Source organism: Prionailurus bengalensis, chromosome B4 (assembly GCF_016509475.1).
Source record: "Prionailurus bengalensis isolate Pbe53 chromosome B4, Fcat_Pben_1.1_paternal_pri, whole genome shotgun sequence".
Classification (NCBI taxonomy): domain Eukaryota; kingdom Metazoa; phylum Chordata; class Mammalia; order Carnivora; family Felidae; genus Prionailurus; species Prionailurus bengalensis.
This window is the reverse complement of record NC_057358.1, coordinates 54,150,416-54,165,355: the sequence shown is the minus strand read 5'-3', so window position 1 is coordinate 54,165,355 and position 14,940 is coordinate 54,150,416. Positions and strand designations below refer to the sequence as shown.

The 14,940-nt window shown below is 41.3% G+C and overlaps 1 protein-coding gene across 1 annotated transcript; it reads left to right on the top strand.

The window, feature by feature from the left end:
• Positions 1-335: 335 nt before the first annotated feature.
• LOC122473068 (cationic amino acid transporter 3-like) lies at positions 336-14,430 on the top strand. Its single transcript, XM_043563177.1, has 2 exons — positions 336-456; positions 12,112-14,430. The coding sequence occupies exon 2, from the start codon at positions 12,298-12,300 to the stop codon at positions 14,059-14,061; it is 1,764 nt and encodes a 587-aa protein (XP_043419112.1). The 5' UTR covers positions 336-456; positions 12,112-12,297; the 3' UTR covers positions 14,062-14,430.
• Positions 14,431-14,940: the final 510 nt, after the last annotated feature.

Genomic DNA, 14,940 nt, shown 5'->3' with positions numbered 1-14,940 from the left:
TGCAAACCACCACTTCCTCCATATACAGGACTCTGTGAAGGTTGTTTATTTCTAAATTCACATCTGGCTGTCACAGTCTGCAACAAAGTCCCGTTAAGCCCTCAGTCCACCTCCTCACCTGTGCAGGGCCCCACTAGTCTTCCATTGCCCACCTCCAGATTTCCTCCCAGATTCCAGTTAAGGAGTCTCCTTTACCCTTTCCCACCCTTCCCAGGCCTTGGCCTCTCCAAATCCTTACCTCCCCAAAGGCCCAGCCTCCTTAGAGCCCTGCCTCCACTGAGGCCCCACCTCCCCAGTGCCTGACATCTCCAGGGCCACGACTCCCCGACTCCCCGTGGGCACAGCTGCACTTAACTCCCAAGCCTGACTCTACTTGGCCAAGTTCTTACCTTTCCCTGGGTTTGGCTTGCACTTTCTCATCAGGTCTTTCTCCTCTGAGGTAGGAAAATTCCATTGGTAAGTGACTTTTTTGTGTTTATACAGTTGGCAAAAAAACTGAGACGGAGCCAGAGAGGAAGAAAGCTGACCTTGGAGTACTGCTGGCTGTCTATGCCCTGTGGGTTTGAGCAGAAAGTATTTCATGGCTGGACTGTGGACTGAGGGGGCAGACCAGAAGCCTTTCAAATTTGGGAAGGGCAAACAGGTTTGTTGGGGTCAGAGTGATTTGGAAGCCTACACTCTGTTCTCTTCCAGACCAAAAATGTTCTCAGCTCTGTTGAGGAAAATATGAGGGAAGGTTATTCTTTGGTGTTTCCTCTCCAGAGTCCTTCCCACTTCTTTGCCCTGCCCTCCTTCTTGGCCTTTCCTTTATGACCTGGTGCAGGGCTTGCTTTATCAGTTTTGTCTTTCCCACTGAGCCAAGCACATAGTATCCTTAGACATGTTCTTTAAATGAATGAAGATTCTTCCACCTGGCTCTGCTGCCTCCTTCATGTTTTGCCACACTTTCTCACAGGAGATTCTGAAAGTCTCTGTATCATATCTTTTTAGGGAAGGCATTGGAGTGGACTTTGTAGAATAGCAGGTCCAGTTTGATAAAGTGGTCTATCATCAAGAGGGAGTACTTCTTCCTCAATGCTTAAGGAGCTAAATATCTATTTTTTTTTTAATTGCTGAGCATATCTCACTGCCTCTCTTATCTAAGTCAGAAAGGTGGTAGGGATTGATTATAGGCCAGGGCAGGCTGTAGGAGACTAGATTATCAAGTTCCACTGGGGTGTGGCTGCCCAGTGATCTTTAAAACTGTATGAAGGCTCATCTGAGTTCCCAAGCATATTGTTATGAACCAGTGCTAAATAAACCTTGAAAACTGAAGGCTCTGTTTTTTTTTTCTTTTGGAATCTATGAATTTTATATTCATGATAGACATATTAATTAATAAGGATTGGAAGAGAAGTTGAAAATAGGTCTGACTTACTGGGTCTCCAAGAGGCAGTTTGTTCTTATCACAAAACCTATTTGCAACTCCTCAAGGCCCTTGGAGTCTTAAACTGTTCTCCACCCTCCCCCACTCCCCAATGTCATGTATACTGTGGGCAGTACTCCAACAACAGAATCCCAGACAACACTTATCTATGCATAAAGCCTGTTTTATGGATTAAATGTGGCAAATATTGATTCCTAGGTTGTCTTTCTTTTACCTTCTAGAATTTATTGGGCAACTTTTCTCCATTATCAATGGGTATATGGTAAGTGCTTCCAGAAGGCAGATTCATTTTAACCTTAGTTTAAGCAAAATCATGTGTAGAGGCAAATATCCTTCACCAAGTATATTGCAAATTGATGACTATTATTTTTGGATTATAGTTTTTGGTTTATCCTCTTCCTTTTTTATTTTCTTTTTTCATCACAGAAATCACAAAGCAGATTGGAGTTTAGAAAAAACTAGGGAAGAGGGATAAAGATTATCCCTTAAGGCTGGTGGCTGTCACTCTGTTGTACATTCATTATGTTTCCTGACCTGGGGTGAGGCAGATGGATCTTGGCAGAGAAGTCATACTGATCTATATTTGGATAAGAACTCAGGACTCTGAGATATAATACAACTTACATATGACCCAGATGATCTGGTGTCTTCCCTTCAACAAAACAAAACAACTTTCCAATGGAGCTGGTGGTAGTGTGGAGCAGATACCTAGGGTTATAAGAAGAACCAAGCACACTCTGGTGAGAGAGGACAGAGAGAAAGACAGCTGAGTCCTTACATGAAAGGAGAGGACACATTTAAAGATACGAAGAAAGATACCAGAGAGATAGTCGGCCTTTCCAAAGCCACCTTGTGTGCAGTATATTACTGAGGGTGAATATTGGGAGGAGGTACATGGAAGAAGGAGCCATAGGCTCTGACCACTCAAAACTGCTAGTCTGAAAGTGGAGTCAGAGTGTAGTGATGGATTGGACACTGCATGGATTTCTAGATTCTCTTCTTACAAGGAAAGCAAGGATTGGGGGGCAAAATATAGCTATTTAACAAAGCTTCTTGATAAAAATGAGTGTGTATCAGGGCTCATTGTAAACAATAGCCATCCTATGTTACAATTGTAGTTTGGAAAATAAGGTGGACAGGAATATGGATTTCCTTCTAATACTTTCTCCTGAGGACTTTTATTAGGTGTCAACAGGATTCAGGGTTGAGGAAAAGGAAGTAGAAAATCACAAGAAGTAGAGAAGAAATTGATTTTCACTGTTGACATCAATATATCATATCATTTTCTAATCCCTTATTGCACACCCTTCCTGGCTTTCCCCTGGTCTCCTTAGGATTCTTGTTTGGAAAATCTCATTCTGATTCTTCCTGGTATCTCATCTAGTTTCTGAAAACCTCTAGAAGCAGAGGATCAGTATTTTCTAATTTGTCAAGATGATCATCTTGTTTTGGTGGGATAGAGAAATGTTAAGAATTTCCAAAACTGTGGGGCACCTGGGTGTCTCAGTCAGTTAAGCATCCAACTCTTGGTTTCGACTCAGGTCCTGATCTCATGGTTTTGTGAGTTTGAGCCCTGCATTGGGCACTGCGCTAGCAGTGTGGAGCCTGCTCATTATTTTCTCTCTCCTGATGTCTCTCTCTGCCCCTCACCTGCTCGTGCTGTCTCTGTCTCTCTCAAAGAAAATAGATAAATAAAAAAAAAGAATTTCCAAAACTGGATTCTGCCTGAAACTAGCCTATATGAGTGAAAACATGAGTGATTAATGTTGCATTTAATGCAGTTATCCCACAGGAACTAAGAAAGGGTGTCTTGTTCACAACTACCCCAGAAAGATACCAGAGAATGTAGAGTCTATACAACCTGTAGAGAAGGTCTGGCTATCTGATTGTGTACCCAAATAATTATTCAATGATACTAGTGTTGTGTCTGCGTGTACCAGGGACCCCATGGGTATTGTGGGAATGAAGCAAAGATTATTTGGTCTACATCTAAATAGATTTTAGTCTACATTTGGGTGGAGAAATTTGGTCTACATACAATTGGTGTGGAGTGTCTTAGTCTGCATCAGGATGGGTTTTCACTGACTTGAAATTCATACTTTTCCTGACTGGGATGTCATGTGAGAAGTGTAGTGCTGGGAGTGTTAGGGTAGGTAGGTGAGTTAGAAGAGGTGGCTGAGTTTCCTCTTTATCTAATGAGCAGACCATTCGAAAGCTTCCATGCCTTCGAGCTCAAATCTTGGTTGCACCTATTAATATTTTACTTGGACTTCAGTTCTAGTGTCAGATCTCTGACATCGCCAAACTGGGCCATAGAGCGTGGGGTACTTCCTTGGCCGTGGCCAAGTAACTCTTTGTATCTCAGATATCAGCTGGGAAAGGAAAGTCAAGCTGAAAGCATCATGAGGCAAAAACTCTGTTCCTGGGCTCCACCTTACCGTCTACAACTCCTACCATATTCCTTAACTGGGTGTTGTCTAAGGGCAAAATTCTAGGCCAGTGAGTTATGCCACTGGACATTAGTGAGAGGACAGCAGGGGGCAAGGAGAGCATACTGGATAGATAAGATACCTATCTGTAGGTTGCCAAGAGAAGCTTCTGGAAGGAAGCTCATGTTGAACAGGGTTTGGAAAGAGTGTGTTCTGGACACAGAGGGACAGCCTGTGTGAAGGGCTGATGTTAATGCTAGCATGATGTGCATGCATGAAGAAAGAATTGTCCTGTTGAAGAAAGAGCCACAGAAAAGTTTAATTGGAGTAAGTGATAGAAGAACAGTGAAAAGAAAGATGTAGAAGTACGATCTTAGAAGTTTGGACTTAATAGAGAATAGAAAACTATACATCTGGAGAGAGAGAGAGAGAGAGAGAGAGAGTATGTGTCGTGTGTGTGTGTGTGTGTGTGTGTGTGTATGTCTTTTTAAGACATGAGGAAAGTGTCATTTTCCATAAAGAGGGTAGAGAGCACTCATACTTCAGTAATCTGGTGCAATGCAGTGGTCAGTAAGAAGGTGATTTGGGGCTTTATTCTGCTTCAAGGGCAATACTTTATGATGGCTGCTGGGTGAATGTGAGTGAGAGCTGAGAGAATCTCGTTATTCAAGTTACCAATATGGACAAGGAGGGTGGACCAGGGAGTATGGCAGGAGGCTGGCCCTGGATGTACACTATTTGCAAACCATAAAAACCTACTAGATCGAGGTCTAGTGTGAACAAGGTGCTAAGTGCACCTTGTGACTTCATGTCAACTGAATTGAATTGAGGGCTAAGTTTGTGATCCCCAAATATCTGAAACCAATGAGTTCAGCTGGAATTTCTCACTTCCAATTTTTTATGGAATTTCCCTGAATAAAAAAGTCAGGATCCTTAGATGCTTTGTCAATCCTCTTGTTTCTAGACATATTTGGGGTTTTCTTCCTTCTTAAACTAAAATAGAAAGGCAATCCTTTATCTTCTGTGTTGATCTTCCTATACTAACAGCATGTTCAGAATGTCTACTACTCTTTATTTCAAGTCCATATTCATTTATAAGTTTAAAAAAATAATGAGGAGATCCAAAAATAGACAGAGGTGTGTAGTAATGCCTGATACGCAGTGGTCTTTGTTCTTATTTCCATGGATGATTAATAAATACTAACAATATTCTAGGTGCCATGAGCTCTGAGCTGCTCACAGACATGGGTAACAATGGGGAACACTCATGCCCATATATAATATATATATTATATCATATATAATATATATATATTTTATAATATATATATTATATAATATATATTATAATATATATAATATATAATTATATATATACATATATATGTGTATATATATATACATATATATGTGTATATATATATATATGTGTGTGTATATATATATATATATATATATATATATAATACTAGGGCAGTCTCTAGTTTTCAACCACAATCAAGCCGGAATGATCACTCTGACATAGCTGAAGTCCTTTTATCAGCATCTCTCTGCCATTTTAGCTCTGGAAAGGATTAATCACATTTTGGATTGACTAGTGAGCTGACATTTTTATGGTACTGGTTCTTCTGGGGTTTACCATTCTCTGGTGAACATTCTCAATCTGCTCATGATTGGCAGCCAAGTCTGGGGAGCAAATGGCCAAGTGAACAGGAAGCTTAAAAAGATGTTTTGTTAAACCATCCTGCTTAAACTGGCACCATCTGCCTTCCTACCCTCATCTGTTCCAGTCGGGGCTGTCGTCATTTGTGGCAGATGTTCTGTGGCGGTGTGTACCAGCAGCATTTGGAAACCTAGAGTGAGACTGAGATTTGGGAAGCCCAAACTGGAGATTTTTATGTTGTCAGGGAAATTGCAACCATCTTCCTGCCTTTAGGCTACCATTTTAGAAAATGTCTGCTCTCCATCCCCATCTTCCTTTACACAATGAGAATCAAGGTTTCATTTTCTTCTTTAGCAGACTCTACCTGCACCAAAGATAGTTCTTTTTCTCAAGAATTAGGTAGTGACTGGGGTGCCTGGGTGGTTCAGTGGGTTAAGCATCTGAGTCTTGTTTTGGCTCTAATCATGATCTCATGGTTTGTGAGTTCAAGTCCTGCATTGGACTCTGTACCAACCTTGAGTAGCCTTCTTGGGACTGTCTCGCTCTCTTCTTCTCTCTCTTTCTCTCAAAATAAATTAATAAACTTAAAAAAATAAAAAAAGAATGAGGTAGTGACTAGAAAATATTTGGAATGGAATGATGAAAGGAGTCTCAGAAGGGGACTTTTATATTTGGCATCTAGAAATCTACTATCCTATATTTCTACTAAAAGCCAAGCAAAAGGAGATGGGCTAATGTTGTGAGCAGAAATTATAATTATCTGTAAAATCATATCTGGGAACTATTGAAATAGCTATGGTGATGCTTTGGAATCTTTCTTGGCAGCTAAAAAGATAGTCTGGAGACATTTTGGCCCTATATTAGGTTTGGATTTTAGCAAGACCTGGCCACATATCACCTTCAGATTTAATGATCTCAGTACCTCCATTTCTGGCCCATCAGTATATATTCGGGAGGAAAGGGAAGACATTAGCAGAAGGTGACCTTGGCATAAATAAAAGAACCGGCTCAAATACTGCTTAGATAGCTATGCTGTACAGTCTTCACTCTTTGTGGAGGTAGGATGCTGCAGTAGAAAGAACATGGTTTCTGAAATAACAAAAACCCAATTTTAAATTCCTGCTTTTCTTTGTACTGACTAAATGAGCTTGGGACAGTTGTCTAACATCTCAGTCAGTAAAGTGGAATAATAATACTTTTTTATTGGACTGTTATGGGGGTTAAATGAAATAACATGTACATTAATTTTAGCTTAACAAATCTCGTTCTCCTTCACCACACTCTTTATGTATCCCTAGGTCTTGCATATACCTCGTACCCCTATTTGCCAGATACAATTTTTTCTCTGCCTTCAGCTTCTGCACATGTTCCCAAATTCCTCTATGGTTGAATTCTATGGCCTTGGTTTACTAGTGATCCCACAAAATGATAATAAGATTATGGAATTTTTATAACCGTATTAACATGAGCCAAGGTTGTGTTTCTTTTCAGGTATTTTTGCTTGTTGACAATTTTGGTGTCAATCAAAGATAAATTAATTTTACCTGCACCCACTCTTCTAATCTAAAGTTCCTGATCTGGTACTAGGTCATTCTCGGTGGGGTTTTGTTCCAGCCAAAAGTGACGGCAAGCTTGTTTATAAAGGGCATTCAGGGAAGGAGAATCCATAACATTTATTAGTGGAACATTCTACTTTTCCTCCTACATGTTTTAGTTGGAAAAATATACAACCTACAGAAAATTGCAAGGATAGTACAATTAACACTCTTTTAGCTTTCATCAAGATTGAGCAATTGTTAGTTAATATTGTCCCACATTTGCTTGCTCTGTCCAATGTATGTGTGTGTGTATGAAATATGATCCATATTCAACATTTACTAATTGTCCAAATTTTTATACTAAAATGTTCTCCCTGATCCAAATGCAGTCCAGTGATCTACACTGCATTTCATTGTCATGTCTCTTTATTCTCCTTTAATCTGCAACAGTTCCTCAGATTGTCATTCCTGACATTGACAGTTTTAAACAGCACAGGTCATTTGTTTTCTAGAAAGTCAACTTCCTGTAGAAAGTTGTTTTGTAGACTGATTTTTTTAATATTTTTTATTTATTGACAGAGAGAGAGAGAGAGAGAGAGAGAGAGGATGAGTGGGGGAGGGGCAGAGAGAGGGGGGAGATAGAATCCCAAGCAGGCTCCCTGCTACAAGCAGCAGAGCCTGACATAGGGCTCAATGTCACAAACCATGAGGCAATGACCTGAGTCAAAATCAAAAGTGGGATGCTTAACTAACTGAGGCAACCCAGGTGCCCCTATAGACTGATCACTTTTATCATTAGATTCGGGTTACAAATTTTGGGCAGGAATATGACATAAGAACATTGTGAAAGACAATGAGTGCCATGTAAGAAGGGAACATGTCTCTTTCCTCACCATTGTTTTTTGTAGCACCAAGCACTAGGACTGGCTTTTAGAAGGTGTTTGGAGCAGTGTCTGGGTCACTCAGTCAGGTAAGCATCAACTCTTGGTTTTGACTCAGGTCATGAACTCATGGTTTGTGAGTTTGAGCCCTGCCTCAGGCTCTGTGCTAACAGCATGGAGCCTGCTTGGGATCCACTCTGCCCTCCCCACTCACTCTCATGAGCTTGCTCTTGTGTTCTCTCTCTCTCTCTCTCTCTCTCTCTCTCTCTCTCCCTCTCTCTCAAAACTCTTAAAAAATAGAAGGTGCTTAATATTTATTGAATGAGTGAATATTTAAGACTTTCACTGTCACTTTGCTACTTGAGGAGAGGAGGAAGAGCAGCCTTCTCCTATATCCTAGTTCCATTTTAATTATACATGTTTGAAGGCTTAAAGGTAACCCAGGAAACAAAAGGACAGTATAGTATAATTCCACTTATATGAGGTACCTGGCCTAGTCAAGTTTATAGAGACAAAAAGTAGAATGGTGGTGTGCAGGGTCTGCTCAGAGGGGATAATGGGGAGTTACTGTTAAATGGGTGCAGAGTTTGACCTGAGGAAGTTGAACAAGTTCTAGACCTGATGGTGATGATGGTTGCACAACAGTGTGAAGGTGAAGCTGTCTTGGATCCCCATTTTATAATCACAACACCCCCTCTGAATACATCCTAACATTTTCTTGCTTCCCTTTTCTCTATAGCACTGATTACAAATCCAACACAATCTATATTTGAATTACTTATTTGTTTATTGTTTGCTTCCTACTGCAAGATATATGCAACATGATTGGAGGGATATTTGTGTTTTCCTTCGCTTTATGTGCATTGCTCAATAAATGGGATCAGTATATTTGTTGAATGAATAAAAGAAGGACTATGATTGAACACAAACTTCTAGAGAAGGCACAAACAGAGAGAGAAAATGGGAAGATTCCATTTTTCATTCGGATTTGTTAACTAATTTCTTCTACCTTTGGATATGAGACTCAGACCCAGTGTCATAGTAGTTTTGTCCTGTTTACCTTTTCATATGTATTCTTACCTGTTTCCACTGTGGAAGTGTTGGTGTACACATGCACCACACTCACTATTATTTAAAACTCCCACTCTGAACTCAGAGCTTCTACACTTGTATTCCTGACTGCCCCCTACTTCATTCCAGGTCTGCTGAGTTAGAAGTTTGGAAACTCTGGGGAAGCTCAACTATCCAAAAACTTTATACTTGTTGGGGTGCCACTGGCTTGATTGGCTCCAGAGTTTTCATTGTCTTGATATTGAAGAAGGCCGAGAGAATTTATATACTTTGGGAACAGGAAGGAGCTGTGCTAGGATACAGAGGGATTGATATAATCCCTGGAGATGCTTCATTTAAATTCCATTTCTCTGAAACTCTGAGAACTTGAAAATAATTATTTAACAGCCTCATTAGCTTTCCTCCGAGGCAGGGTTAGGAGACCAGAATGGTTAGGAGGCCAGTGACTACAGAAAAATGAGTGGGAAGAGAGAGAAACAAAGGCTGAGAGGTAGCTGGGTCAGTGATAAATACTGTGGTACTTTGTAGGCCATTGTAAATGCAGACTTTGGCTCAAATCCTGAATAAAAAGGAAACCAGTGGAATGTTTTGAGCAAATGATCTGACATTCTTAATAGATATATGTATATCCTTGACAAATATACTCATTTTGGCAGGTTTTAAAATGAACATAAATGGCATTGTGCTATACACTTCATCATTCTTTTACTTTTCCCACTTAACATTGTTTCTTAGATCTACCCATGTTTCTTCCTGTAAATCTACTTTATTATTCTGAGTGCTGTGCAGTATTTAATTGTGCATATATGACACATTTTAATTCTATATCCCTCTAGTAACAGACTCTGGCATAGCTTCCAACTTCCTGCTACCACAAATAGTCCTGTGATGAATATGCTCATAAGGACCTCCTTATGAATTCAGGAGTTTCCTTGGAGTGTTCACCTTGTAGAGGGATTGTGGGGTGAGAGGGTGTGTGCATTCTTAATTCCACTAAGACTGTGCTTCAGAATGGTGACCCCAGTTACACTCCTACCAGGAGTGTGTGATAGTTTGTATCTTCTCATCCAATTCTCACATTGGTTCAGTAAGAGAAGTCAAGTAAGTTTCCTTGTAGATGCAGAAACTGAGGCTTAGAGAGATTAAGCAAATTACCCTAGTTTATGTAGTCAAGCGGAAGAACCAGGGCTCAAATCCAAAATTTCTGACATAATGTTTATTGCTCACACCACTGTAGTACCCATCACTACCTCTTCCAGAAATAAGATGAGACATCTGCAGGTAAAATACTATTGTCATTGTTGTTGTTGTTGTTGTTGTTGTATTTGAGCCTTGCATTTTCAATGTGTGGTCTAACTCAGTAACCCTAGGCCCCACAAGTATTTAGCACCAAGGAATAAGGCTAGAGAAATAATCACGGGTCAGATGATGAAGGGAAGGAAGGACTAGGAAGGAAGGGCAGTGGGGCATCAGTGAAGGGTCTGAAGCCTGGCGTTGGTGGGGGCAGGGGGTGGGTACATCAATTACATTCATAGAGCAGAAATATTCCATGAGTTAAGAAGTTACTCTTCTTATCTATCTTGCATGCTGGTTAGTAAATCATAACATTGGAACTGGTGGGTGGCAAATAAGGAGTCTAGATGGATTTGTAAACAGAAGGTCTGAACTGTAACCCAAGGGTTCCTTTTGACCATCTACAGAGAAGACTTTTCAATTTTAACTTGACCTTTCTCTCTCTAGAAGCCTCTGACATTTCTTAAAATTCTTTCAAAACTAAAGCCTGAATATGGAGGAGAGCGTGGGCTATGTGACTTTTTTCCCTCTATTCTCCAGAGCCTTTTTCAGGGCATTGTTGTCAATTGTTCATCCAAAGCTTTGTTTTCCTTGTGGAGCTGATCATTTGAACAGCAGCAAGGGAGTAGGGGAAAAGAAGAACCACATGCAGGTATATTTGTTATATTCAGACCATGGTATGAATGAGTTAAAAATAACTCTTTGTGAAAAATTAGTATGGAGTTCCAAGTGAGTATTTTAATACAAGCTCATAAAGCAGGGCAGCTTGCTGCTCTCCCAGTCTCCAGGCTGCTGGAAGCTGACATCACAGATGGTGCAGGGTGTTTATTGAGCACAGGGTAGCCAGTGAGGAGACTGTCTGCAGAAGTGAGCTCATCTTCTCTCCTAGAAGTCAGAGAGGAGGAGACGGAAGGAATTGTTTTGATTGTGAGCTACTTCTTTCCTCTCTACACATCACACTTTCACAATTGTAGACATACAACCGTAGTGAACTTTTGCCTGCTTGCTATGGGTAAAGTTTATTTAAGGTCAGAATGCATGCATACACACACACACACACACACACACACACACACAAAGGCTGTTCTGGCTCTTCTCCCTTCTTAGTAATGGACCTTTGGTTGAATGCTGCACCTATTTCTCCAGTGTTTTCTTATCAGACAGCCTGTTCTTCTTCTTCTTGCAGGTAGTTATAAAGGTGTTGCCTCTTTCTCCCTCTTCCTCCCTGTTTGCAGTGTCCTGTGGGCCTCGGTGTATAAAGGGAAGGGTTGCACTGTACTTTCTTTGCCATCAGTACAACTAAACAGTTGATGCAGAATGAGGACAAAGGGAACCAAAGTGACATCCAAACTTGCTAGCTGATTTCGGGGCTAAGAGTTTAAAGACCAGGAGACCAAATTTGTATTTTAAATTCAGATGACATTTTTAAAAATGGTTCTGTAATTGCAACAAGGTTCACTAGTCTATAATTAATGTGTCATAACTCAAACTCAAGCACCATGCAAACATCCCACGTGTGGATTATTGCACATTATATGCATGCCTTCTTGTGTCTTACAGCTTAATTAGTACATGAAGCTACATCAGTTAGGGGAACCCAAATGGGAATATATCATGTGGTGTGTAAAAAGGGAGAATGTTGGGAGGTATTCAACCCTTTTTTCTGGAGGAGAAAGCAGGGTTGATTTTTCTATGATGTCTTTTGTGTCAGTTTCTGTGATATTTGTGCTGCAACAAGTGACATGGGATTTCTGAGCTTCGGTCGGTTGGTTGAACACCTTTGTTCAGTAAATATTTATTGTTTTTCTAGGCTTTAAGGAGGGATAGCACATAGAAGAAAAAATATGAAGCAATAGCTGTGAAGCCTGAGCAATGGAACCTGGCAGCCCCAACCCAACTCAGTTTAACTCAGCCTCACCAAACCTGATTCCAGACTCATGGCACCTGAACTTGCTACAGCTCTCTGATCCCAGAATCCTCTTCAATTCCAGCTAGAATGCTGTGTCTGGCACTTCGCAGATTTGGTCAAAAGCTGGTACGCAGACATATGCTGGAGGAATATGCGGCCGATATGGGCCCTGACAGAAGACTGACCACCCTAGATTTAGTGGCTCTGGGTATGAGCTGCACAGTGGGTGTAGGTATATATACCCTGGCTGGTGAGGTGGCTAGAGATAAAGCAGGACCATCCATCGTGATCTGCTTGTTGGTGGCCGGCCTATCTTCTGTGTTGTCTGGGCTGTGCTATGCAGAGTTTGGTGTCCAGGTTTCCTATTCTGGCTCTTCATATCTCTACAGCTATGTCACTCTAGGTGAACTCTGGGCTTTCATCACTGGCTGGAACCTCATCATCTTCTTTGTTGCTCATACAGCCACTGTGGCCCGGGCTTGGACCTTAGCTTTCGACAATCTGCTTGGGAACCAGATATCTCAGACCCTGCATGAGACAATCTCACCAAATGTTCCCCAAGTCCTTGGAGAAATTCTAGGATTCATTGTTGTGGGCCTTGTGTTGTTGCTCATGGAATTGTTGATTCTGAGGAGTAGTTGGATTTTCCTGGTTTCCAAAGTGGTCATATTGGTGAAACTTTTGACCCTCACTTTTGTCATCATTGCTGGCTTCATTAAGGGGGACCTGCACAACTGGAAGCTCACAGAAGAGGACTACGTAAAGGCTGGACTCAATGACACCTCAAGCTTAGGCCCTCTGGGCTATGGAGGATTTGTGCCTTTTGGCTTCAAGGGGATTCTCCGTGGAGCAGCTACCTGTTTCTATGCATTTATAGGTTTCACTATTATTGTTACCAGAGTCGAAGAAGCCCGAAATCCCCAGTATTCTGTCCCCATGGGCATTGTTATTTCACTGTTCATCTGCTTTTTGATGTATTTTGGTGTCTCTTCAGCACTTACACTTATGGTGCCTTACTACCAGCTCCAACCTGGGAGCACCTTGCCTGAGGCATTTCTCCATGTTGGCTGGGCCCATGCCTGCTATGTTGTAACTTTTGGATTCCTCTGTAGTCTTTCCATCAGCATCTTTGGCTTTATGTTCCCCATACGTAATCTGATATACATGATGACACAGGATGGGCTCCTGTTCCCTGTCCTTGCCAGGATCCAAACTGGCACAGACACCCCCATCGTGGCCACTGTGATCTTGAGCATTATTGCAGCCATCATGGCCTTCTTCTTTAGACTCACTGATCTTGTGGACCTCATGTCAGTTGGGGCCCTGCTAGCTTACTCTTTGCTGGCTACTTGTGTTCTCATCATCAGGTATCAGCCTCAGAGGAGGACTGGAGGAAATGAAGCAGAGGTGCAGGAGGAGAATGGACCTGCAGCAGAGAAGCTGACTCTACAGGGACTACTTTTTCCAGGCAGCTCCACCCCCACTCCACTCTCTGGCCAGGTTGTCTATGTTTGCTCCTCACTGCTTGTTCTGCTGCTCACTCTTCTTTGCCTGGTGCTGGCCCAGTGGCCAGTCCTGCTTTCTGGAGACCCAGTGTGGATTTCAGTGGTTGTGGTGCTCCTGGTGCTCATCATTGGGATCACTGGGGTCATCTGGAGACAGCCACAGAGCTCCAGTCACCTTCACTTTAAGGTCCCTGCTCTGCCTCTCCTCCCACTACTGACCATCTTTATGAATGTTTGCCTTATGATGCAGATGACAGCTGACACCTGGGCTATACTTGGTGTCTGGATGCTGATTGGGTTTGCTATCTACTTCAGCTATGGGATCCAGCACAGCCTGGTCAATTAATCCCACTTCAATTAAGGTCAGAAGTGTACACCTTGAACTCATTAGTGCCAGTACAGGTTTGGCTTGGCATCATCACATGTGAGTGCAGTCAGGTCCCCCTGCATAATATGGAGAGTACTCTTGAGCACATGGAAAGCTGGGCCTCCATGGAATGGTGGTAGGGGAAAGAGCTCTGTGTGTATTGTGTAGTGAAGAATGTGTCTTCTCCTCCTATTTTTTTCTTTTTTTTTACTTGTGTACTTTTCAATTGTGTCTGTACTGCATACTGATTTTAAACAAGTTATTATTAAAAGAAACTAGAAAAAAATGTTTTTGTTTTCTTTGGGTAAATATCCAATATCAGAAATACTGGATCATATGGTAGTTCTACATTTAATTTTCTGAGGAATTTCCATACTGATTTCCATAATGACAGCAACAATTTACATTCCCACCAACAGTACATGAGGGTTCCTTTTTCTCCACATCCACACTAACACATGTTATTTCTTGTTTATTTTTATTTTAGCCATTCTGACAGGTGTAAAGTGATATCTCATTGTAGTTCTAATTTATACTCCCTGATGATTTGTGATGCTGAGCATTTTCATGTGTCTGTCATCTAGTATCTCTTCTTTGGAAAATATTTATTTAGGTTCTCTGTCTACTTTTTAATGGATTATTTGGCCTTTTGGTTTTGAGTTGTGTAAGTTATTTATATATTTTAGATATTAACCCCTTATTAGATATATCATGTGTCCTGTGGCTAATTTGGTTTTGGATAAAAGAAGAAACCCAAGGAAAAAAAGTGAAAGGGACTGAGCTGGGAATCAGTGCTGTCTCTTTAACTCACTAAAGTCACAGTGAAGGGGGTGGAGAAAGGCAAGGAATAGTCCTTTG